General features: G+C 52.4%; 1 protein-coding gene and 1 non-coding gene across 2 annotated transcripts in view; both read right to left on the reverse strand.

Moving 5' to 3' along the window:
* The window catches only part of DTX4 (deltex E3 ubiquitin ligase 4), an 81,573-nt gene that overhangs the window by 36,218 nt on the left and 18,456 nt on the right, over window positions 1–26,899 (reverse strand). The window contains exon 2 of the mRNA XM_078671890.1: window positions 2,876–3,599. Within this exon, the coding sequence (XP_078528016.1) occupies window positions 2,876–3,599 (724 nt within the window). The remainder of the gene's footprint in view (window positions 1–2,875; window positions 3,600–26,899) is intronic.
* On the reverse strand, window positions 18,758–18,929 carry LOC144808191 (small Cajal body-specific RNA 16). Its single transcript, XR_013606716.1, has one exon.

The raw sequence follows: 26,899 nt of genomic DNA on the forward strand, positions 1-26,899 counted from the left end.
GCGATGCAGCACTACTACTAATGAGGTCTGAGCATGCTAAGGGCTGTAGAGCTTATTTACCGGAGAGTTTAAACAATTTTAATTCTCCGCCCTTTGAAGATGTAACCAGGAGTAAAGTGGTGTTTAAACAGACAATAAATTGCTCAGCTAATTCTCTATTGATTCTTTTAGATAAGGATGAGTTCACTAAAAAGAGACACTCCTGGTCAGTTATTAACTCATTCATTAAATTAGAACCTTAACCATACCTCACAACCCATTTAAAATTATCTTTAAGAGACAGATTTATGTTGCTACGACAAAGGATAGAATTTCTATATGGGAACTAAATTGGCCCACAAACAGTTGTCGGTTATGTGGTTTTTATAATGAATCTTTTATGAATATTGAATCCACTTATCCTCAACTGTTTGGAGAGAGAGTCCATCTTTAACGAATTAGGGGTGAGAACATGCCCTCAAGCTATCATAACTTGTCTCTCTGGGAACTCGCCTGACTATACAGTTTGTAAAGTTCATCCTTATCGCAGAAAAAAAGCTATTCTCAGAGTGTGATACCTGACATTAGAGTAGATGTATGCCTAGATAATTAATGATTGGTTTTACAGGATAATGCTGTTAGTTTTAAATATGCTAAAAGTTCTTGACGCAACCCAAAGTATTTTTTATTTCTGTTTGTAATGATTTTTATTAATCAACAATAAATAATTTCTTCTACTACGAGAAGGCCCTAAGAGCTGCCTACCTCTGCAAAGGGTCTACAATATTATAGCAAGGCTCAGCAATGGAGGAAAAAAACAACCCCAGCCCCATCCTCAGAAACCAAACACTTAAGGGCATTTGGGGCCACATTCGAGTGTATGGATGTAGTGTGCACCTCTGCCTACCTGAGTCACTAAAGGCTCTGCCCACCAGCGGCACATCACTGACCCGGTGCCTCTGTGCAGGCACCCCCAAAGTACAACATTCTCAGTCACACAGGGCCGGACCAGGAGTGTCCCGGGTCGGAAAGGACAATTCTAGTTTAAACCAGTCACTGCGGAGTTGAGGAGCTAATCTAGGTGATCATTCTCATGTTCAGAGTTTTGGGGAATAGCTGCAGATTAGAAATTCCGGCAGGTTTGACCTGCCAAAATGTAAAAAAACCTAGTGTGGCCTTTATTGTACCTGGCAATTAATGCATAAAGTACCACACGACTTGGAAGTCAGAACATTGCACAAACCAGGCTTTGCACAAGGGTGGAAAAACAGCAACCCACTCACTATCAGGGCCATATCCAAATCTTTTCATGTTGCAGCTCCACTCTATGACACGCTCTCCGGTCCTCGCCCGTGACACACTCTGTCTCTGACACACTCCGATCCTCACCCGTGACACACACTGTATCTCTGATGAACAGATACAAAGTTCCGCCGCACCAATTCTGACCCACAGCACCCCTCTTATTCCCGCTGTGGAGGTTGTATGATAGTACAACGCGGGATATTACCACGCATGCCATTACAACGCTGTTGTTACAACGACTTGCGCTGTAAGCGCTGGAAAGTGGAATAGTTTAATTTTCTATTCCAACTCCAGCCCACGTTACAGTAGGGAAGGTGTTGGAATAGAAAATTAAACTATTCCTTGTCCAACAGCGCCCTCCAGCGCAAGTCGTTGAAACGACTTGCGTTGTAAAAGCAGCGTAGTAATGGCAGCGCGTGATAATGCCTACGTTGTAAAGGCTGTTCCCCGCTCTGGACACACGCAGCTCTGCTGATGCACATCAGTCCTGATCTGCAGCGTTCTTTCCTACTCTAGCAGTGGACATGCACACAGCCGAGTGAGTACATGTCGGTCCTAATCTGAAGCACCACCCTAATCCGGCACTGGACACTCTGCGATGCATGGCAAGCCGGATATCCAGCAATCTCACCTATTCTAGCAGTGGACAAGCAAACACCGCTCTGTGGATACACTTCAGTCCTGCAGCACCACACCACTGCAGCTTCGGTCTCGCACAGCTCTGTGAATACAACTCAGTCCTCAAGATTGAGACCCACACAGCTCTGCCAGTACACCTCAGTCCGGGCCTGCAGCATCCCTCCTGTTCCACGCAATTATCCCAAAACAACTTGGCCTTTACCCTCTCTTTCTGCTCTCTCAAGGATGGGTCTCTGAATAAGGTGCGGTATCCTCCAGAACCCAGCACATATGGTGATGTCACAAAATGTCTGTGACAATACAGAAGTGTGTCACTTTCCCCAGATGTGAGCCGAAGGTTTAGCGATCAGTGCCAACCCTCCTTCACACATTACAATTCATGAACTTGTCCCATCCCTGCTCCCCCACCCCCTAAACAATGGGAGACGTGAGTCACACCATATGTAATTAAATATAAATCCATACATAACATTGGATCACTTAGACAGCATAATTGGTACTATGGCATCAAATGATAGCAGATCAGCGTCACAGGCATGTCTCCAGAGCAATAATCAGCTCTCCCCTCCACGTCTTGTCCCGGTTCCGGGTCTCCCATTACCTGTTGTATTCAGACTTTTACTAGGTCACATTCCAGCCTTCCTCCCTGTTCCAATCAGTTGTAAACCAACCTGTGGCGTACCCCACATTCAGCTCGTACCCACCTCGCAAATTCCCATCACCACTGCTTTCGCGTGGGCAGTCGTTTGGACATGAATGAATGAATGAGTGCATTTATAAAGCGCAACGTTCACTCCAAGGAGCATCCTAGTGCTACGCACTTCTGTGCCACAGTGAGGCCTAGTTCCAATACCTTCTCTGCATATTTAGTGCGCTCAATGCCAGTAAACCCACCTCCGTTTCAAACCATCCTCATAGGATCAGCATTCGGACCACTCTAGGTCGTACTCACCCTGAGGCAATGAGGGCTCGAGACTGGGCCATGGCGATCCGCTGCATGTTAGTCCGGTTCAAGGTGCCCACGCTGCCTCGCCCTTTCTCCCCGTTCATGCCACGCGGGAAGGTGTTCATGCCGGAGGATGCCAGGGCCGGCGTGCTGGCAGCCTGCCTCCTGCTCACCTGGTTGGCGAGAGTCTTGGTGGGGCTGCGGACAGTGATGGCCGAGCCGGCCTGCCCCTTGCTGGCCGAGAGGGTCCGTGCCACCGAGATGGGGCGGCGCCCCAGCTGCCCTGTGCTGGCAGTGCTGGCACTCGAGTTCCTTCCCGCACTCGCCTTCACGCTCATCACCAGGAGGCACTGCGGGCACGAACAGGGCTGGGGGGGCTGCTGCGGTGCAGTTTTAACACCGGTGCCAGGGCTAGTAGGCCAAGACTGCGACTTGGGCAGGGTGCCCGTCACCGCAGGGTAGACCTGGTCCTGGCGCCGGCGGATGCGCCGGTTGCGCTGAGTCTGTCGGTTGACTTGCGCCATGGCGGCAAAGTCAATGACGTAGCAGAAGCCGATGGGCGTCAGGTCGATCCAGGGGTGCTGCTTCTCGTAGGCCCGCTGGATGGTAATGGCGATCTCCATGTCGTAGGGGGTCCAGGAGCCGTTGTCATTCTCCCACTCCCATACCAGGCCTTTGGCGGGCGCCGACGCCGGGTCATAGTAGCTGCGCCGCACCGGGCGGATCGTACCTGAGGGGAGAGGGAACATGGGAGAATTAGTGTTGCACAACACAGGAAAGGTACAGCTGAGAGTTCATTACAACACACAGGGTGATGGTTGCCCTTGCAATATATCTGCCTGTGTGCATTAAACGGAACAACCACACAAGCATGCATGTCAGCCAATAGTGAATGAAGACAGGGGACACCCCTGTGAAGTATCCCTACCAAGCAGGGATCTCTTGGTACAGGCACGGAGCACCTACAAGAGCCCATGTCCACTCCACAGGGATCCCAGGGCTAGGGAAAGAGCACAAGTCCTATAAAAAGAAGTGGGGGGACTGACAATATGCAAATGACCCCATGACGTCACGTGCTCAACTTGTCCCGGTGTTTGAAAATTACACAGGGACACGTTCAGCTTATTTCTGTGGGGCCCAGCTTCTTGGCAGGGGGGACAGCGTCCACCCCGTGAAAAGAGTGGGGAGACGCCGTGCACCCGCGTGTATCCCGACTCGAGCCCTGGCTAGGGACCACACTGCAGTGCCAAGCAAAGGATGCCTATGCAAGCAGAAGTCCAGGGCTAAGGTCTGCACTGCAGTGTAAAGTAGGAGATCACAGTACAAGAGGAATCCCAGGGCTAGGGCCCACACTGCAGTGCCAAGCAGGGGGTCCCTATGCAAGAGGTAATTCCGGCCTAGGAGTTACTCTGCCGTGCCAGGCACAGTCTCTTTGCAAGCAGAAGTCCAGGGCTAGGGGCCACACATCAGGGTCAGGCAGGGAGGCTGGCAAAAGGCTCTTGAAGGAGGCATGTGGCTGGCTCCTTTACTCCCACCCGTAACACACTAAACCCCCAAAACAATATACCTCTGCGTCACAGGCCTCCATTTCAAGATGGAAGTGACCAATCTATCATCCCAGAAAAAAGGGATAGGCTGTCAGTGGGTGAAGAGGAGGCATCACAGACCCCAAAGGTCTGCATGGTGGTGCCCACTGGCTCTAATCCCAGAATTCAAACAAAACTGCCTGCTTGGAAGGCCACCACACACCAACTTCAAACATCACCCCCTGTTGAAAGACCACCACACCAACTTCAAACATCACTCCCTGTTGAAAGACCACCACACACCAACTTCAAAGATCACTCCCTGTTGAAAGACCACCACACACTAACTTAAAAAATCACTCCCTGGTGAAAGACCACCACACACCAACTTCAAACATCACTCCCTGGTGAAAGACCATCACACACCAACTTCAAGCATCACTCCCTGTTGAAAGCTCACCGCACACCAACTTCAAAGATTACTCCCTGTTGAAAGACCACCACACCAACTTCAAACCATCACTCCCTGTTGAAAGCTCACCACACACCAACTTCAAAGATCACTCCATTTGAAAGCTCACCACAAACCAACTTCAAAGATCACTCTCTGTTGAAAGACTACCACACATCAACTTCAAAGATCACTCCCTGTTGAAAGACCACCACACGCCAACTTAAAGCACCACTCCCTGTTGAAAGACCACCACACACCAACTTCAAGCACCACTGCCTGCTTGAAAGCTCACCACACACTAACTTCAAACAACAGTGCCTGCTTGAAAGACCACCACACCAACTTCAAACAACACTCCCTGTTGAAAGTCCACCACACACCAACTTCAAGCACCACTGCCTGCTTGAAAGCTCACCACACACTAACTTCAAACAACAGTGCCTGCTTGAAAGACCACCACACCAACTTCAAGCACCACTCCCTGTTGAAAGTCCACCACACCAACTTCAAGCACCACTGCCTGCTTGAAAGACCACCACACCAACTTCAAACATCACTCCCTGTTGAAAGACCACCACACACCAACTTCAAAGATCACTCCCTGTTGAAAGACCACCACACACCAACTTCAGGCACCACTGCTTGCTTGAAAGATCACCACACACCAACTTCAAAAATCACTCCCTGGTGAAAGACCACCACACATCAACTTCAAACATCACTCCCTGGTGAAAGACCACCACACACCAACTTCACGCATCACTCCCTGTTGAAAGACCACCACACCAACTTCGAACCATCACTCCCTGTTGAAAGACCACCACACACCAACTTCAAAGATCACTCCCTGTTGAAAGACCACCACACACCAACTTCAGGCACCACTGCTTGCTTGAAAGACCACCACACACCAACTTCAAAAATCACTCCCTGGTGAAAGACCACCACACATCAACTTCAAACATCACTCCCTGGTGAAAGACCACCGCACACCAACTTCAAAGATTATTCCCTGTTGAAAGACCACCACACCAACTTCAAACCATCACTCCCTGTTGAAAGCTCACACACACCAACTTCAAAGATCACTCCCTTTGAAAGCTCACCACACACCAACTTCATAGATCACTCCCTGTTGAAAGACCACCACACACCAACTTCTAAGATCACTCCCTTTGAAAGCTGACCACACACCAACTTCAAAGATCACTCCCTGTTGAAAGACTACCACACACCAACTTCAAAGATCACTCCCTGTTGAAAGACCGCCACACACCAACTTCAAGCAACACTGCTTGCTTGGAAGACCACCACACACCAACTTCAAACACAACTGCTTGCATGAAAGACCACCACACACCAACTTCAAAGATCGCTCCCTGTTGAAAGACCACCACACACCAACTTCAAACACAACTGCTTGCTTGAAAGACCACCACACGCCAACTTCAAGCAACACTGCTGGCTTGAAAGACCACCACACACCAACTTCAAAGATCACTCCCTGTTGAAAGACCACCACACACACCAACTTCAAAGATCACTCCCTGTTGAAAGACCACCACACACCAACTTCAAGCAACACTGCTGGCTTGAAAGACCACCACACACCAACTTCAAACACAACTGCTTGCTTGAAAGACCACCACACACCAACTTCAAAGATCACTCCCTGTTGAACGACCACCACACACCAACTTCAAAGATCACTCCCTGTTGAAAGACCACCACACAGCAACTTAAAGCATCGCTCCCTGTTGAAAGACCACCACACACCAACTTCAAGCATCACTCCCTGTTGAAAGACCACCACACCCCAACTTCAAAGATCACTCCCTGTTAAAAGACCACCACACACCAACTTCAAGCATCGCTCCCTGTTGAAAGACCACCACACACCAACTTCAAGCATTGCTCCCTGTTGAAAGACCGCCACACACCAACTTCAAGCAACACTGCTTGCTTGAAAGACCACCACACACCAACTTCAAACATCACTCCCTGTTGAAAGACCACCACACACCAACTTCAAAGATCACTCCCTGTTGTAAGCTCACCACACACCAACTTCAAACATCACTCCCTGTTGAAAGACCACCACACACCAACTTCAAACATCACTCCCTGTTGAAAGACCACCCCACACCAACCTAAAGCACCACTCCCTGTTGAAAGACCACCACACCAACTTCAAACCATCACTCCCTGTTGAAAGCTCACCACACACCAATTTCAAAGATCACTCCCTTTGAAAGCTCACCACACACCAACTTCAAAGATCACTCCCTGTTGAAAGACCACCACACACCAATTTTAAGCATTGCTCCCTGTTGAAAGTCCACCACACACCAACTTCAAGCCCCACTGCCTGTTGAAAGTCCAGACACATCAACTTCAAGCCCCACTGCCTGTTTGAAAGACCACCACACCAACGTCAAAGATCACTCTCTGTTGAAAGACCACCACACCAACTTCAAGCACCACTCCCTGTTGAAAGTCCAGTCACACCAACTTCAAGCACCACTGCCTGTTGAAAGTCCACCACACACCAACTTCAAGCACCACTGCTTGTTTGAAAGATCACCACACCAACGTCAAAGATCACTCACTGTTGAAAGACCACCACACCAACTTCAAGCATCACTCCCTGTTGAAAGTCCAGACACACCAACTTCAAGCACCACTCCCTGTTGAAAGTCCACCACACCAACTTCAAGCACCACTTCCTGTTGAAAGTCCACCACACCAACTTCAAGCACCACTCCCTGTTGAAAGTCCACCACACCAACTTCAAGCACCACTCCCTGTTGAAAGTCCACCACACCAACTTCAAGCACCACTCCCTGATGAAAGTCCACCACATCAACTTCAAACACCGCTGCCTGCTTGCAAGACCACCACACCAACTTCAAACATCACTCCCTGTTGAAAGACCACCACGCACCAACTTCAAAGACCACTCCCTGTTGAAAGACCACCACACACCAACTTCAGGCACCACTGCTTACTTGAAAGACCACCACGCACCAACTTCAAAAATCACTCCCTGGTGAAAGACCACCACACATCAACTTCAAACATCACTCCCTGGTGAAAGACCACCACACACCAACTTCACGCATCACTCCCTGTTGAAAGCTCACCGCACACCAACTTCAAAGATTACTCCCTGTTGAAAGACCACCACACCAACTTCAAACCATCACTCCCTGTTGAAAGCTCACACACACCCACTTCAAAGATCACTCCCTTTGAAAGCTCACCACACACCAACTTCAAAGATCACTCCCTGTTGAAAGACTACCACACACCAACTTCAAAGATCACTCCCAGTTGAAAGACCACCACACACCAACTTCTAAGATCACTCCCTTTGAAAGCTCACCACACACCAACTTCAAACATGACTCCCTGTTGAAAGACCACCACACACCAACTTCAAGCAACACTGCTTGCTTGAAAGACCACCACACACCAACTTCAAACACAACTGCTTGCTTGAAAGACCACCACACACCAACTTCAAAGATCACTCCCTGTTGAAAGACCACCACACACACCAATTTCAAAGATCACTCTCTTTGAAAGCTCACCACACACCAACTTCAAAGATCACTCCCCGTTGAAAGACCACCACACACCAACTTCTAAGATCACTCCCTTTGAAAGCTCACCACACACCAACTTCAAAGATCACTCCCTGTTGAAAGACTACCACACACCAACTTCAAAGATCACTCCCTGTTGAAAGACCACCACACACCAACTTCAAGCAACGCTGCTTGCTTGAAAGACCACCACACACCAACTTCAAGCAACAGTGCTTGCTTGAAAGACCACCACACACCAACTTCAAAGATCACTCCCTGTTGAAAGTCCACCACACACCAACTTCAAAGATCACTCCCTGTTGAAAGACCACCACACACCAACTTAAAGCATCGCTCCCTGTTGAAAGACCACCACACACCAACTTCAAGCATCACTCCCTGTTGAAAGTCCACCACACACCAACTTCAAGCACCTCTGCCTGTTGAAAGTCCACCACACACCAACTTCAAGCACCACTGCCTGTTTGAAAGACCACCACACCAACGTCAAAGATCACTTCCTGTTGAAAGACCACCACACCAACTTCAAGCATCACTCCCTGTTGAAAGTTCAGACACGTATGAATACCTGTGGAAGGGATCAGTGCACAGCTGTAAATTAGCAAACAATTTTGTCCATTTGGGTGCTCCTCGGGTGGCGACCAACGTCCCTGGGCGCCTAGTTAAACCTGCAAGTTGTGTCTTCAATGAGACATTAAAGACATCCCCTTAGGCACACCTCGTTCTCCTCTATGTGACCACATGATGCTTATTATATGTTTTTTTACAGTATTGATTCCCTGATGAAGGGCGATGTAAATACGCCCGAAATGCATTGGATTGAAAGGAAATTTTTGTCACTGAGTTGAATAGGAAAAATGATGTAACATAAATTAATGAAAATATTCACAAAAAAAACCACGAAATAATTGTGAAATAAAAATGAAAAGGAATGTAAAGAAATAGTGTGGAATCCTCTTTATCTCACATAGAGGAGAACGAGGTGTGCCTAAGGGGATGTCTTTAATGTCTCATTGAAGACACAACTTGCAGAAAGTTCAGACACACCAACTTCAAGCACCACTGCCTGTTGAAAGTCCAACACACACCAACTTCAAGCACCACTGCCTGTTTGAAAGACTACCACACCAACGTCAAAGATCACTCCCTGTTGAAAGACCACCACACCAACTTCAAGCACCACTCCCTGTTGAAAGTCCACCACACCAACTTCAAGCACCACTGCTTGCTTGAAAGACCACCACACACCAACTTCAAACCACACCCCCTGTTGAAAGTCCACCACACACCAACTTCAAGCATCGCTCCCTGTTGAAAGTCCACCACACCAACATCAAGCACCACTGCCTGCTTGAAAGACCACCACACACCAACTTCAAACCACACCCCCTGTTGAAAGTCCACCACACACCAACTTCAAGCATCGCTCCCTGTTGAAAGTCCACCACACCAACATCAAGCACCACTGCCTGCTTGAAAGACCACCACACACCAACTTCAAACATCACTACCTGTTGAAAGTCCACCACACCAACTTCAAGTACCACTGCCTGCTTGAAAGACCACCACACACCAACTTCAAATATCACTCCCTGTTGAAAGTCCTCCACACACCAACTTCAAACATCGCTCCCTGTTGAAAGACCACCACACACCAACTTCAAACATCACTCCCTGTTGAAAGTCCACCACACACCAACTTCAAACATCACTCCCTGTTGAGAGACCACCACACCAACTTCAAAGATCACTCCCTGTTGAAAGTCCTCCACACACCAACTTCAAACATCGCTCCCTGTTGAAAGACCACCACACACCAACTTCAAACATCACTCCCTGTTGAAAGTCCACCACACTCCCTGCAGAGCCATTTACGATAAGATCCTCCCCAGCCTAGGGTCGCCTTCTGCAAACAACACACCCCACCCTCCTTGCGTTCAGCAAACACATCCCCCGCCCCCTCCTCCCCCCTGAGCTCTCGGACGGGCCATTGCAGGTGACAATGCACAGCTCTTTGTTCAGCAAACACAGCCCCCGGGGGCATTAGCCGTCCCAGTCCAGGCGTGACCAGTTACACCCCCTGCGCAGACTTCTGCAAACAGAGCCCGTGGGAGCCCTGGGCAGGAGCGGCACAGGTGAGACCCGCCCTACCCTCCCCCCCACCCACCTCACAACCCCCCTCTCAACACACCAGCCCGGGGCGTCCGCTGTGCTGCACAGAACCGAGTGAGGTAGGACCCCCGCCTCCCTCCCGTGAGGCCACAATCAGCACATGGGGGGGGCAGAGGCCAACTGCCCCGGGCACCTGCAATCGCTCAGTCCAAGAGTGACGTTTACTGCCCCCCACCCGCGCTCTCTGAAAGACAGCCCCCCGCCCCCACCTGTAGACCCCTGCCGTGGACGCAATGCACTTAAATAGCCCTAAAAATAAGGGAGTCAAAAGATATGAATGGAAACTGTTGGGGGGGAGAAAGACGAAGAGGTCGATACACAACCAGCCCGGCCAGTTCCAGCTCACGCCTTTGCACAGATTTAGGCAGTTGTTCACCACAAGCCGCACAAATAAAACGACAAATATAAGAATAAAAAGTGACAAGATAAAAACTTTTTTTTTAAAGTACAACTGCCCGCTGGAGATCTCACAGCGAGCATGAGAGCCCCGTATGAAGGAGGGGCGTAAAAAGGAAACTATTAGACTGCAAATATATTTATTTATTTATTGGGGTCGGGCTGTTCCCGTAAGTCAGCGTCAGGTCCACCAGTCCACGTTCAAAGAATAAAATAAAGTTTGCAAAGTCTTATTGCTCGAGGTTATTGGTACACATTTCATCAGTGATTGCATGATGAAAGGTGAAGCCGGCCCAGTGGGAATCGTATTTCTGGCCAGTAGGTCACACACATGGCTAATGCGCTGGGCACACTGGGGGGGGGGCGGCATTTAAGGCTGCACACCTCCGCGGTGTACCATGGAGCATCATTCTTGGGGAGGACGGGGGGGGGGGGCACTCAGAGTACGGTGGCCGAGCAGGAATAGTGACGTAGGCGAAGCACACAAGTGGCCGGCTCCCACAAGGCCCAGACCCCTGGGAAAGAGTCTGCCCCGCAGGGTGGGGGCGCCGCTCACAAAGGCCCGCGTGTGAACAATGCCCCATGAATGGAGGGCTCCGCAGAGGAGGTCGGGACCCCCCCATCAATGGAGGCCACTTAAGAACCCCCGCCCGGGCAGCACAATCCATCATTCAGGGATTGGGGGAGCGACCTCTGGGAACAGAGGCCGGGACAGACCCCTCATTGAGGGCCCGACAGCTATCTAACGGGGGCACGCCCCCCTGAGGGTTCAATGAGCCGGGGCCCCCACTGCCAGCTTACCCGGGTCCCAGCACAAGGAAGGAAGTTCGACCTCCCTGCCCCCTCACGCAGTGCCTGGCGATGGGGACCCAGGGCACAGCACCCATCCCTGCTCCCGGGGACCCCCAGGGATCGGCACCCATCCCTGCCCACGGGGACCCCCAGGGCACAGCACCCATCCCTGCCCCCGGGCACCCCCAGGGATCAGCACCCATCTTTCCACTATACCTATCTGCAAAAACAAACCTGTATAAACTCTTCCCTCTGACTCCTCCCCTCCAAAACTCCCTTTTCCTCATCCAAAAGCCTCCTCCTACTGCTAAGACCTACAAACAAAAAAAAATTCCTTCACTCTTTTATACCTCCACTATACTTTTCAATCAAAATTAACAGACTAACATGTTCACTTCTAAAATTCCATTTTCAACTATACTAGAGTAGAGTGCTTCAACACCCCATCAGGGGTAACAAGCGCTATATAAATACAAACCTTTATTCCTCCTCTATCCTTCTGTTATCATTTCAAATCCAAATAACTAACTACCCTATCCACCACTTAAAATGTACTTGCATGTTTCACTATACTAATTCAACACTAATCCTCTATGGGTCCCGGAGTAGCGTGCTACCCGCCGAAATAGCGCTTCGACGCCTCGTCAGGGGTAGTAAGCGCTATATAAATGCAATTACAAATACAATACAATACAATCCCTGCCCACGGGGACCCCCAGGGCACAGAACCCTCTGCACACGAGGACCCCCAGGGCACAGCACCCCCTACACACGGGGACCAAGGGCACCGAACTCCCTGGGGTGCGCCTGGAGAGGGTGGGATGGCGCCGAGGGTGGTCGGGGTAGTGGCAGCAGCCAAGTTATTATTTTTCAGTTTGGACAAGGGAAGGGGCGGTTTATGCATTGTGTGGGTGGGTGGCGCAAGGTGAGATATTTATATTTTAACTTGGGGGGCGCAGGGAGGGGGGTAGCTCGAGGGTGGCGGGAGCCCAGATTTTATCTACCAAGTTATATATTACTCGCCCCCCAAAAAGGCTTCTGCATATACGTTAGAAGCAGGGGTAGATGAAGAGGGGGGAGGTGGGGGGTGCATATACAATATAAGATTATAGATGGGTGAAATATGTACAAAAAGGTGGTGGTTTTCACTTCGGGGTTCTGTGGCCCATTCACTATGACCAAACATGAGTTCCCTTGGTCAGATTCAGCCCCAGGGCACACTCACCAGTGACCCCCCCCCCCCATTTCATTGAAGCCTCTCTTGAACCGAGTCTTTTAATGAAGTGAGCATCAGTCTTCTGGTAAAAGCTCTGAGTAATCCTACAAAGGGCGCCGCCCGCATAATCACCCCGAAGAGATGTGATGACATCAGAGGAGCATTGAAGCCTCCCCGCAGGCGGCCAGGCGCACAGAGAAGCGAGCTGAAAACTTTCAGCCACGCCCACAAGCCTTTGCAAGGCACAGAACCGAAATATATTCTAATTATGTCGGGTGACTTTCATATAGCGTGCAGCAGCCACTGAAATGACATCGACATGTAGACGTAAAGGTAGACTTGCGATATATTATTTCATTATTATGTCATTTTAAGGTTTCGCCTGCACAGTGCTTGGGAAATCTATCATTTTTAATATAAATTTAAAAGGGACTTAAATCCCGCCTCCTCTGTTTTCTAGCTCCTCATTGGTTCCTGTGTGTACCACTTAGCTTTCCTTCATTACTATTGGCTGTAGCATATTTTCCTGCATTTACCAATGCCTGTTAATCATCTGCTTCTCTTTAAATCAGTCTCCCCACTGCTATAAAAAACTGTTTTGTTAACATCTACTTTGGTGGAACTATATTTTCATAAAGTTTGTCTTTTACTCTTGCAGCATATTTATACAATAATTTATCACTGGCATGATTGATTTGCATAGAATCACAGGATGTTGGGCAGTGCACGAGAGACAAACCAGGAACCCCTGCTCTCCCTTCAGCAGCTCTGGCCCCTGCGCAACACCCTCGCAGCTCCTGTGTTATCTGTCAAGGGGCTCTCTTCCTCCCAAGGATGATTGATGAAAACAGCTCTTTATTCATTACATAGGCGAAACCGATGCATTGGCAATGCTGGTTACACTTCTTATCGCTGCCTGGGCACAAGGTTCACCTCATTAGCACCAGTTTAACACCAAAATAAAGCAATAAGCAGCAGAAAGGTGACCAGTCAACCTTTCCAAGGGGCTTCCACTGCGCAGCAAGAGCGTCACTGCGTTCTCAGTAAATTTCGATCCATATGATCTGGAAACATTTATTTGTTAAAATCTGCAGTTTATGCAGGAGGTGGTGGACAATGTGGTAAAATCCATCAGTATGCGAAGATGCCGCAGCTGCAAAAATCACATTAGAGGGGAGATGCATCTCTCAAAGTTCTCTTTCAAACCCCCTACCGCCCCCCCCCCCCCCCCCGCGCCTCACACCTCACTCTGCAGGGGCCAGGGAGGAGCACAAACTGAGGGAACCCCTCCCCGCAGAATGTGCCGCGGGGGGGGGTGGGGGGGGGCTGGGCTATTCTATCTTACAGACCCTCGCAGGCCCTGGACTGAACCCCCACCCCACCCCCGCTGCACTGCAAGGCCTGCCCGTGGCACCGCCTCGTCACACCCATGGACAACGAGGTTTAAAGCGCCTGGAACATGCTGTTCACCAGCCTATGCGTCCAGCGCTATAGCGCCTTTTGTCTGACTTGCTAGGACAACGCATGTTTGTACTGCGTGCTCTGCCACCCCCTGTGCGTCTATGAGTGGGGGTCGGGGGAGTAGCACCCACTCACACTATCCCTCGGACCCCCAGGGAGTGCCTGGCGCTCAATGCAATTCCCACAGAGGCATAGTGTTCTGAGCCGACCCGCTCCGGCGCCACAACCTGATCTCCAGAGCCATGGGGGGTGGGGGGGGATCTGCAGGGGGCGGGGGCTCCGGGGCTGCCCCGGGGGCATCTGAAGTCAACAGAGGCAGGTGAGCACGAGACAGGTGAGCACGAGACAGGTGAGCTCGAGACATGGGCTCCTCACAGGCGAACTCGAGACAAACCACAGAGGACATCACAGCATGAGACAGGTGAGCACGAGACAGGTGAGCACGAGACAGGTGAACACGAGACAGGTGAACACGAGACAGGTGAGCACGAGACAGGTGAGCACGAGACAGGTGAGCACGAGACAGGTGAGCACGAGACAGGTGAGCACGAGACATGGGCTCCTCACAGGCGAACTCGAGACAAACCACAGAGGACATCACAGCATGAGACAGGTGAACACGAGACAGGTGAGCACGAGACAGGTGAACACGAGACAGGTGAACACGAGACAGGTGAGCACGAGACAGGTGAGCACGAGACAGGTGAGCACGAGACAGGTGAGCTCGAGACATGGGCTCCTCACAGGCGAACTCGAGACAGGTGAGCACGAGACAGGTGAGCACGAGACAGGTGAACACGAGACAGGTGAGCACGAGACAGGTGAGCTCGAGACATGGGCTCCTCACAGGCGAACTCGAGACAGGCGAGCACGAGACAGGTGAGCACGAGACAGGTGAACACGAGACAGGTGAACACGAGACAGGTGAGCACGAGACAGGTGAGCACGAGACAGGTGAGCTCGAGACATGGGCTCCTCACAGGCGAACTCGAGACAAACCACAGAGGACATCACAGCATGAGACAGGTGAGCACGAGACAGGTGAGCACGAGACAGGTGAACACGAGACAGGTGAGCACGAGACAGGTGAGCACGAGACAGGTGAGCTCGAGACATGGGCTCCTCACAGGCGAACTCGAGACAAACCACAGAGGACATCACAGCATGAGACAGGTGAACACGAGACAGGTGAGCACGAGACAGGTGAACACGAGACAGGTGAGCACGAGACAGGTGAGCACGAGACAGGTGAGCACGAGACAGGTGAGCTCGAGACATGGGCTCCTCACAGGCGAACTCGAGACAGGTGAGCACGAGACAGGTGAGCACGAGACAGGTGAACACGAGACAGGTGAACACGAGACAGGTGAGCTCGAGACATGGGCTCCTCACAGGCGAACTCGAGACAGGCGAGCACGAGACAGGTGAGCACGAGACAGGTGAACACGAGACAGGTGAACACGAGACAGGTGAGCACGAGACAGGTGAGCACGAGACAGGTGAGCTCGAGACATGGGCTCCTCACAGGCGAACTCGAGACAAACCACAGAGGACATCACAGCATGAGACAGGTGAACACGAGACAGGTGAGCACGAGACAGGTGAACACGAGACAGGTGAGCACGAGACAGGTGAGCACGAGACAGGTGAGCACGAGACATGGGCTCCTCACAGGCGAACTCGAGACAAACCACAGAGGACATCACAGCATGAGACAGGTGAACACGAGACAGGTGAGCACGAGACAGGTGAACACGAGACAGGTGAGCACGAGACAGGTGAGCACGAGACAGGTGAGCTCGAGACATGGGCTCCTCACAGGCGAACTCAAGACAAACCACAGAGGACATCACAGCATGAGACAGGTGAACACGAGACAGGTGAGCACGAGACAGGTGAGCACGAGACAGGTGAGCACGAGACAGGTGAGCACGAGACAGGTGAGCACGAGACAGGTGAACACGAGACAGGTGAACACGAGACAGGTGAGCACGAGACAGGTGAGCTCGAGACAGGTGAGCTCGAGACATGGGCTCCTCACAGGCGAACTCGAGACAGGTGAGCACGAGACAGGTGAGCACGAGACAGGTGAGCACGAGACAGGTGAGCACGAGACAGGTGTTCCTCACACGCGAACCAGAGCAAGAGGACAGAGGGACATCTCAGCCTGAGGCAGGTGAACACGAGACAGGTGAGCACAAGACAGGTGCAACTCACACGTGAGCCAGAGACAGACTAAAGAGGGACATCTCAGCCTGAGGCAGGTGAACACGAGACAGGTGCTCCTCACATCAGCTCCTGGTTGTTGTGATTTCATAGAAAAACAATTTCCTAGAATACGAATACTGAGAAACCATTTCATCTAAACGGTTTAATGGAAATTTTCAGAATGAGTGGCTTTTACCATTCCCTAGAAACCAATAATAATAATAAAAACATTTATTAAGCGCACAGCTACCCCAAACGGGGTGTCCCGGCGCTATAGCAGACAGAGAGCAGGGCGAGAAAAAGCACAAGGGCTAGTCATTCCGACTAAAGAGCCAGGTTTTCAGAGACTTGCAGAACTCTTGTTCAGACTGAATCAAACGTAAATTTAGGGGGGTGGGGGGTAACTTATTTCAACATGTGGTAGCACCCACCTCGAAAGATCTACCTCCCATTCTAATTTCTGAAACCGAGGGCTGGCAAGGAAGTGTGTGTTGTTGGACCTTAGAGATTATAGAAAGACTTTTTGCATGCTTAATTTTTAAGTCTAAATGCAATGGCTGCAGGACTTACCTTCAGAAACACTTCTGTCTGAGATATTTATTTCAGTGTTTTTTTCTGAGGACATTATTTCATATTTATATCTTTTACAGTGGCACACCATTACTTTGGATGCTTTTTACTCGCTGACCCATCACCATCCGTACACACCATCCATTGCTGACCCCTCACAACCCCTAAAATCATCACTCCCTGCCTCCTATAATCCCCCATCACAACTAAACTACTAATCCCTGAAGTTTAAATGCCCCGTCTACCCCAAATATCCACCATCCCATAACCATAAAATCACTCCCTACCCCACTCCACACATCCTTAACCCTAAATACCCCTTTCTACCATAAACCCCACCGATCCCTCTTAAAACACCGACGCACACCCAAACTCCACCCATGCCTGAACCCTAAAAAACCCTCACCGCCCCTAAACACCAGCCATCCATGACCTATAAGAACACATCACCCTAAACTACTCATCCCTGAAACCTAAACAACATGTCTACATCTAAGCTCCATCTATCCCTGAATCCTTAAAAAACGTCACTACCCTAAACTCTACCGCATCCTGAACCCTAAACACTCTTCACCACCACAACCCCTACCTTAAATGAACCTTAAAAACCCTCCTCAGCCCTACACTCTGCCAGTCCATGAACCCTAAAAGCCCTCAACACCCTTATATTGTACCAATTGCTGAAACCTAAAAACACATAGCACAACTAAATGCCACACACCTATGAACCCTAAACACCCCTCACCGCCCCTTTCTTACTATGCCTGAGTTCCAATTATTCAGGAGCCCCAAAACCCCATAACATTACCCAAAAATCCCACACTAGTCTTAACCTTCACCCAAGTTTAATATAACTTTGAATGGTTCCTTAAAATTATCCTTCCTTTTAAATGCTTCCTTTAATTTTCGTTTTTTTGTATTTCCTTTTTAGGTCTCTCCTAAGCAACACGCATGCCCTACACAGGAGGAGACCTTTAGCAAACAATTGCTTTTTCAGCCAAAAACATGCACGCTTTGCATTGCTTTCAATGGCAACGCGTGCACGTTTGGCGATTCCCTTTTGGGAGCGAGCTTTGGCGACATCTGTGTTTTTTTTTGCCTTTTGTGCTTGCCTTTGATCACAAGCTAGATTAAACAGGGACGGCTAGGAAATAGACAGTCTCAGTTAAGCAAACAAAATTAAATTACAACAGAACAGATAAAACAAGTACGTTGAACAGATTTCCAAAAGACGAATGGGCTAAGCAGCCAAGTTCAGAAACCTGCTTGAGATAATTAGTTTAATGTTACTTCGACAGTACTCCATTTACAAACTGTCGTTTTGGAATTGCAAGCAGGGCTCGGAGTCATACTACGGTGGTGGACAGCGTTTGTTTCCCTGTAACCAAAGCATGCACATATGTACCTTTTTCCAGGTCATCTTCTGAGCTACTAAACCAGGCAAAATATACACATTCTAGTTATCAGGTAGTTCACCTTCACGCATGTTTGCAGTATCATACATGATCACCAAACTGCTGCTAAGATGTTCACACCTGTTACTGCACGAGCCCCTCTGAGGAGGTGGCTCTTTGGTTTCACTAGGTCCAGGACGGGCTGCGTTGGTATCAAACTGAGCCCAGGGGTCAGCCACACAAGAGCCATCCTACACCTAAAGTACAATCATAAAATCAAACAAAAAATAAATAAATTACGTGGGCCTATGCCGGCCACGTTCCCGGAGAGGGTAACATGGATTACTTTCATTCCTTACAGCTTCCCCCAAGGGCGCTATATAAAACCTTCCAACAGACTACAATTATATTTCGCATTCCTGCTCTCAAGATGCACCTTGCAGCCCAGGTAAAAAGCACCATCAAACGCCCCTGATAATTAACCCCTTCCCTCCTACCTCTCCAAACAAATGAAACAAGCATTGGCATAGCTGATAGGTCTCGCCTTTGGGACCTTGTAAGTAAAAAAACATTTGAAGTGTAAGCCTGCACGTTTACATTTACTGCATCCTAAATACGAAGTAAATGTAAACGTGAAGTGTTATACTTACTTACAAGGTCTCAAAAGCGAGACCTATTGGCTATGCCAGTGCTGTTCAATTTTTTTTCACTAATTCACACACATCAGCTCCTCATACATGACCCACAGGCAAATCAGAGGTACATCACAGCCCGAGACGGGTGAGCATGAGACAGGTGCTCCTCACACGTGAACCGCAGACAGAGCACAGAGGGACATCACAGTCCGAGGCAGGTGAACACCAGACAGGTGAGCACAAGACAGGTGAGCACCAGACCGGAGCTACTCACACGTGAACCAGAGGCAGAGCACAGAGGGACATCACAGTCCGAGGCAGGTGAACACCAGACAGGTGAGCACGAGACAGGTGCGCCTCACACGTGAACCAGAAACAGAGTTACAGAGGGTCATCACAGTCCGAGGCAGGTGAACACCAGACAGGTGAGCACGAGACAGGTGAGCACCAGACCGGAGCTACTCACACGTGAACCAGAGGCAGACCACAGAGGGACATCACAGTCCGAGGCAGGTGAACACCAGACAGGTGAGCACGAGACAGGTGCGCCTCACACGTGAACCAGAAACAGAGTACAGAGGGTCATCACAGTCCGAGGCAGGTGAACACCAGACAGGTGAGCACCAGACCGGAGCTACTCACACGTGAACCAGAGGCAGACCACAGAAGGACATCACAGTGCCATTACGTGGTGGTAAGGCACAGGACCAGATAGCAATGTGGGGGTGTTCGCCATCGGGGTGGGGGGCAGTGAGTGCATCAACATCAAGAACACACGACCACATACGAAACCTCAACAAGAGGCCCAAGAAACACCACCAATCCCAGAGAGAGGCGCTCTCAGGACAAAACAGACGATCAAACATGGTTGAACAAACAGAGCCAAGCGGAAGGACGGGGGTCCCAGGGCCCAGTGGCCCCTGGAGACCACCCCTGGCCTTCACTCGGCCACCATCACTCGACAGCCCAATGTGTGCCGGAAATGCTGTGCTCTGGGCGGAACTCCCCAGCTCTCTGAGTACGTACCGCTCTCAGGCTTTGCATTCTGGGACTTGCAGGCACAACTGCAAACTGGAGCAAACAAGACTACAAACTCCAGAATGCAAATAAACTTAGACTGGGTGGAAACACGAGCTCGGCCCTGGGCGCCTTGAGAGCTCGGATTGGTGGTATTTATTTATTTATGTGAAAAGTGTTATATAGCGCTGGCTAGACCCGGAGTCGTTCCACCACTGCCTGCTTCTATCTCGCATTGCTGTATTTCTTGACCTATTTTTGTTTTTTGGGTGTGTTGAAATGTTTTTTACAATGATGTATGTGTGTTTATAATATCACTGTGATACCCTAAGTGTTTTCTGTGGGTGCCTTGGGCGGGCATACATAGGCGTGCATGCTTACAGCCATGCTTACATCTGTACTCCTAACACACCTCTGTCTTCAGACGAGGCTGTGCCGCGCGCACAGAGGGGCCTTGTGCGGTCAGGCTCATGTGCTCGTCACGAGCTCACCGGATTTACTTGCATTTAATCTGTCCATGAGCTGGGGGTTACTCTGTGCCAGGCTGCCAGCGCGCTCTCTCTGTAGCCATCAGTGCTGGAAGGAGTCAGCAACTGTGGGCACAGGGGCTGGCACCTGTAGACACTGGGGCTGGCACCTGTGGACACAGCCCCTGTGGACACATGGGCTGGCATCTGTAGACACACGGCCTGGCACCTGTAGACACACTGCCTGGCACCTGTAGACACACTGCCTGGCACCTGTAGACACAGGGGCCTGGCACCTGTAGACACAGGGCCTGGCACCTGTAGACACAGGGCCTGGCACCTGTAGACACAGGGCCTGGCACCTGTAGACACAGGGGCCGGCACCTGTAGACACAGGGGCCGGCACCTGTGGACACAGGGGCCGGCACCTGTAGACACAGGGCCTGGCACCTGTGAACACAGGGGCCGGAACCTGTGGACACAGGGGCCGGCACCTGTAGACACAGGGGCCTGGCACCTGTGGACACAGCCCCTGTGGACACATGGGCTGGCATCTGTAGACACACGGCCTGGCACCTGTAGACACACTGCCTGGCACCTGTAGACACACTGCCTGGCACCTGTAGACACAGGGCCTGGCACCTGTAGACACAGGGCCTGGCACCTGTGGACACAGGGGCCGGCACCTGTAGACACAGGGCCTGGCACCTGTGGACACAGGGGCCGGCACCTGTAGACACAGGGCCTGGCACCTGTGAACACAGGGGCCGGAACCTGTGGACACAGGGGCCGGCACCTGTAGACACAGGGCCTGGCACCTGTAGACACAGGGCCTGGCACCTGTAGACACAGGGGCCGGCACCTGTAGACACAGGGGCCGGCACCTGTAGACACAGGGGCCGGCACCTGTAGATGCTGGACCCAACATCCACAGGATATGCAGACAGTGGGAGAGCTGCACCGGCCCGTGAGCAGTGCTGGGCCCCCAGGTACAGGTCCCGCGGGCCTGGCAGGCCCTCCTGTAAGCCATGCAGAGCTCAGCTCCCCCACAAGTCGTAGAGAGAGGGGCGCGAGACCAGGGGCCCTGCGAACTTGCCCCTCCCCCCGCCGGGCACACAGCCGGGTTTTGTTGCCCCGCACTATTGTTCCCGCTCCCTATTGTGTGTGGGGGAGCGGGGAGGTGAAAGGTCAGCTGAATGCTGAGAAATGCAAGTCTGGTTCCTCCTCAGGCCCCCATCTTCGGTATCTTTCCCCTCCCCCTGCAAGGGGGGGTGGAGAGGGGGCAGAGTCCCAGCGCTGCCTCACCAGCTGTCAGATCCTGGGACAATGAGCTGCTGAGAGCGACTTCACACTGCGAGAAACTAGCAGCAAAGGCCTGGGAGATCACAGCTGAGCGCCGAGGGGCTTACAGCAGAGCCAGCCGACTGACAGCAGAGCTAGCCTCAGCCCCCATCCCGACTGACAGCAGAGCTAGCCTCAGCCCCCGCCCCGACTGACAGCAGAGCTAGCCTCAGCCCCCACCCGACCCCGACTGACAGCAGAGCTAGCCTCAGCCCCCGCCCCCATCCCGACTGACAGCAGAGCTAGCCTCAGCCCCCGCCCCCGCCCCGACTGACAGCAGAGCTAGCCTCAGCCCCCACTCCGACTGACAGCAGAGCTAGCCTCAGCCCCCACCCTCACCCGGACTGACAGCAGAGCTAGCCTCAGCCCCCACTCCGACTGACAGCAGAGCTAGCCTCAGCCCCCGCCCCGACTGACGGCAGAGCTAGCCTCAGCCCCCACCCCACCACGACTGACAGCAGAGCTAGCCTCAGCCCCCACTCCGACTGACAGCAGAGCTAGCCTCAGCCCCCGCCCCGACTGACAGAGGAGCTAGCCTCAGCCCCCACCCCACCACGACTGACAGCAGAGCTAGCCTCAGCCCCCGCCCCCACCACGACTGACAGCAGAGCTAACCTCAGCCCCCGCCCCCACCACGACTGACAGCAGAGCTAGCCTCAGCCCTCGCCCCACCTCGACTGACAGCAGAGCTAGCCTCAGCCCTCGCCCCGACTGACAGCAGAGCTAGCCTCAGCCCCCGCCCCACTCCGACTGACAGCAGAGCTAGCCTCAGCCCCCACCCCGACTGACAGCAGAGCTAGCCTCAGCCCTCGCCCCACCTCGACTGACAGCAGAGCTAGCCTCAGCCCTCGCCCCGACTGACAGCAGAGCTAGCCTCAGCCCCCGCCCCACTCCGACTGACAGCAGAGCTAGCCTCAGCCCCCACCCCGACTGACAGAGGAGCTAGCCTCAGCCCCCACCCCACCATGACTGACAGCAGAGCTAGCCTCAGCCCCCGCCCCCACCACGACTGACAGCAGAGCTAGCCTCAGCCCCCGCCCCCACCATGACTGACAGCAGAGCTAGCCTCAGCCCCCGCCCCCACCACGACTGACAGCAGAGCTAACCTCAGCCCCCGCCCCACCTCGACTGACAGCAGAGCTAGCCTCAGCCCCCGCCCCACTCCGACTGACAGCAGAGCTAGCCTCAGCCCCCACCCCGACTGACAGAGGAGCTAGCCTCAGCCCCCACCCCACCATGACTGACAGCAGAGCTAGCCTCAGCCCCCGCCCCCACCATGACTGACAGCAGAGCTAGCCTCAGCCCCCGCCCCACTCCGACTGACAGCAGAGCTAGCCTCAGCCCCCGCCCCGACTGACAGCAGAGCTAGCCTCAGCCCCCGCCCCGACTGACAGCAGAGCTAGCCTCAGCCCCCGCCCCCACCACGACTGACAGCAGAGCTAGCCTCAGCCCTCGCCCCGACTGACAGCAGAGCTAGCCTCAGCCCCCACCCCACCCCGACTGACAGCAGAGCTAGCCTCAGCCCCCGCCCCGACTGACAGCAGAGCTAGCCTCAGCCCCCGCCCCCACCACGACTGACAGCAGAGCTAGCCTCAGCCCCCGCCCCACCCCGACTGACAGCAGAGCTAGCCTCAGCCCCCGCCCCGACTGACAGCAGACTTAGCCTCAGCCCCCACCCCCACCCCGACTGACAGCAGAGCTAACCTCAGCCCCCACCCCGACTGACAGCAGAGCTAGCCTCAGGCCCCGCCTCACCCCAACTGACAGCAGAGCTAGCCTCAGCCCCCACCCCGACTCGGAGCAGAGCTAGCCTCAGCCCCCACCGACTGACAGCAGAGCTAGCTTCAGCCCCCACCCCGACTGACAGCAGAGCTAGCCTCAGCCCCGACCCCGACTGACAGCAGAGCTAGCTTCAGCCCCCACCCCGACTCGGAGCAGAGCTAGCCTCAGCCCCCACCGACTGACAGCAGAGCTAGCTTCAGCCCCCACCCCGACTGACAGAAGAGCTAGCCTCAGGCCCGACCCCGACTGACAGCAGAGCTAGTCTCAGGCCCCGCCCCACCCCAACTGACAGCAGAGCTAGCCTCAGCCCCCACCCCGACTGCCAGCAGAGCTAGCCTCAGCCCCCACCCCCACCGACAGCAGAGCTATCCCTGAAATAAGACGGAAAGCAGAGGGCCCTGTAACCAAGAAAGCTAGCCCTAAACTCACCCAGCAGAGCTACCCCAGAGACGAGTCTCTAAAGCACAGATGGCCACAGCACACCTACCCACACCAACCCCCCCCCCCACTTGACACTTTGGAGCTAGCTCTGCAAAAGACATTGCAGCAGAGCTATCCTCCCTGACACAAAGAAAAGCTAGTCACAGGACTCTCTTAAGAGCCATCCCTGGGGCAGACACGACAGAGCCAGCCACGGCACACACAGCAGTTATTCCCGCCCCCTCAAAGAACACAGCAGAGCTATCCCTGGAAGCAACATGTCGGAGCTGGGGTCGGAAACTCCCTAGAATAATAATCCACATTTGTAAAGCGCACAATCACCCGTAAGGGTCTCTAGGCGCTGGGGGCCGTCGGGAAGATTAAGCAAGCTATTGCCCAGAGTCACATGGTGCTGGGCTAACCTGCCGCCGGAGCCGGGGATCGAACCCTGATCCCCAGATTCCAGCGTCAGTCGCCCTGGCCGCGGCGCCACACCTCTCCCACTCCCACAGAATGGCGACAGCAACCTTAGAACTATCTCTGCAACAGACATGACAGCAGAGCTATCCCCCGCACGGAGAAAGAAAAGCTAGTCAATGGAGTCAGGTAACAGCACATACAAGAGACATGCATTGAACATACAGGCAGAGCCCTTATTTCCCCAAGACACACACATCAGAAACATCCCTGGACGAAACACATTGGTGCTGGGGTCAGAATCAACCGAATCAACCTAGAACTGCCACGTCAAACTTAGCTACTCCCCTCCAATGTCTCAGAGCAGGTACCCCTCCCACCCACCACAGCACAGTAACCACTCCGACTACCATGGCTGAGCTACACCAGCACACCACCCCTCTAGCTGATGAGGGGTGATACCCCGAAACCGGTCCCGGGATGCTTGTTTCTGGTTCAGGGAGGACCTGGCTTTGCAGTTCGGGCTGCACTGTTCCCATGAGAGCAGCGTCAAGACTGATTTGCATATGACTGGGTCTGAACTGGGGGTTAATGTTTGATTTGTTCCACATTCCATCCATCATTTGTGCGTCTTGTGCTTTTTCACCGTAAGTGCGCCGGGTATGCCCAGACGTGGGTCCCTTGCTCACTTTTCCACTGGATTCAAGCTATCCTGGCTGATGAGGGCTGTAAGCCCAAAACCGGTCCCAGGATGCTTGTTACCAGTTCAGGGAACACATGACTTAGCAGTTCGGGCTGGACTGTTCCTATAAGGCACAGGGTCAGACTGATTTGCATATAGCGGTGTCTGAACTGGGGTGGCAAAGTGAGCGAAAGAATGATGATGCATACAACCCAGATCTGTGACTGGGGGTGAGTGTCTGAAAAGTTCAGCACTCCGTCCATCCTCTCCTTGTGTTTGCTTTGTTCACCCAAAGTTGGCTGGGTATGCCCAGACGTAGGTCCCGTGCTCACTGTGCCACTGGATTCAAGCTAGCCTGGCTGATGAGGGCTGAAAGCCTGAAACTGGTCCCAGGATGCTTGACAGAAGCTCTTAAAAATACCGAGTAAAGGAAACTGAAACTGGGGTCCAGGAAGCGAATCCAAACACAGAAAAAAGAGGCCCAAAAGGTGAAATGATGAGGGAAAGAGTTTGAGGAGGCGTAGTTTTCGTAGGTGCAGTCCACGAGGCACAGAAGCTTAACAGGCCCACTGAACTCTGATTTGTGTTGTTTAACAATAAAATGCCAGATAGGTGGGCATGCGATTCCCACAATACACTGGCAATGCTACTCTGAATGTGAGAGAAGTGCTGGAAGGAAGAGTGAAATGTATGCAGGGCCGGACTGGCCGTAGAGGGCACCGGGCATTTTCCCCGGTGCGCCGCTAGGGTGGTGGCCGATTGTGGGCCCCTAGGGGCCGTTTTTGTTACAGGGCAGTTTTTGCAGCATAGCTGCAAAATCGGCCCCTGTAACAAAATCGTCTGAAACCGGCCCTGGCAAACTGCTCGTCCGCTCCCAGGGGGGCCGGCCGAGCTCTTTGCCACAGCCAGTTTTGGTTCCCAGTCCGGCCCAGAATGTATGGCACAAACAAAGAAGAAATAAACTGAACAGAAGGAAGGCCAATTCACAGGCAAGGATGAAAGGACCAGTGGTGGTTGAACACAATATTTACATGGGTGGGTGAAAGAATGGCTGGGATTGTGAAAGGTTGGATCAGTGAGTGGACGGACAAATGGAAGTCTGGGTGGACGGGTGAACTGATAAAAGGAGGGTGAAATGATGGATGAATGGATGAGAGGGTGGCTGAATGACGACGTGGAAGAACAGAGTGATTGATGGAAGAGTGTAATGATGAAAGGATGGATAGACCGAATGGTAAAGGAAGGATGGAATGGTGGAAGGATGGTTGGATGGAAACATGAATAGATGGATGGATGCATGAAAGTCTTAAAGGACGGAGAGACGGACGGAGGGTGGGATGAAGGGAGCTCAGCAAGGCTGGGTATGGCTTAATGCTTCGTTCACCTGATGACATTCGAGGTAAGGATCAAAGTGGGGGGTGTTTTAATTTTCTGGCTACTCTCTTGCCTCAGAAGAACTATCCCTTGTG

The sequence above is a fragment of the Lissotriton helveticus genome, chromosome 1_2, assembly GCF_964261635.1.
Source record: "Lissotriton helveticus chromosome 1_2, aLisHel1.1, whole genome shotgun sequence".
Classification (NCBI taxonomy): domain Eukaryota; kingdom Metazoa; phylum Chordata; class Amphibia; order Caudata; family Salamandridae; genus Lissotriton; species Lissotriton helveticus.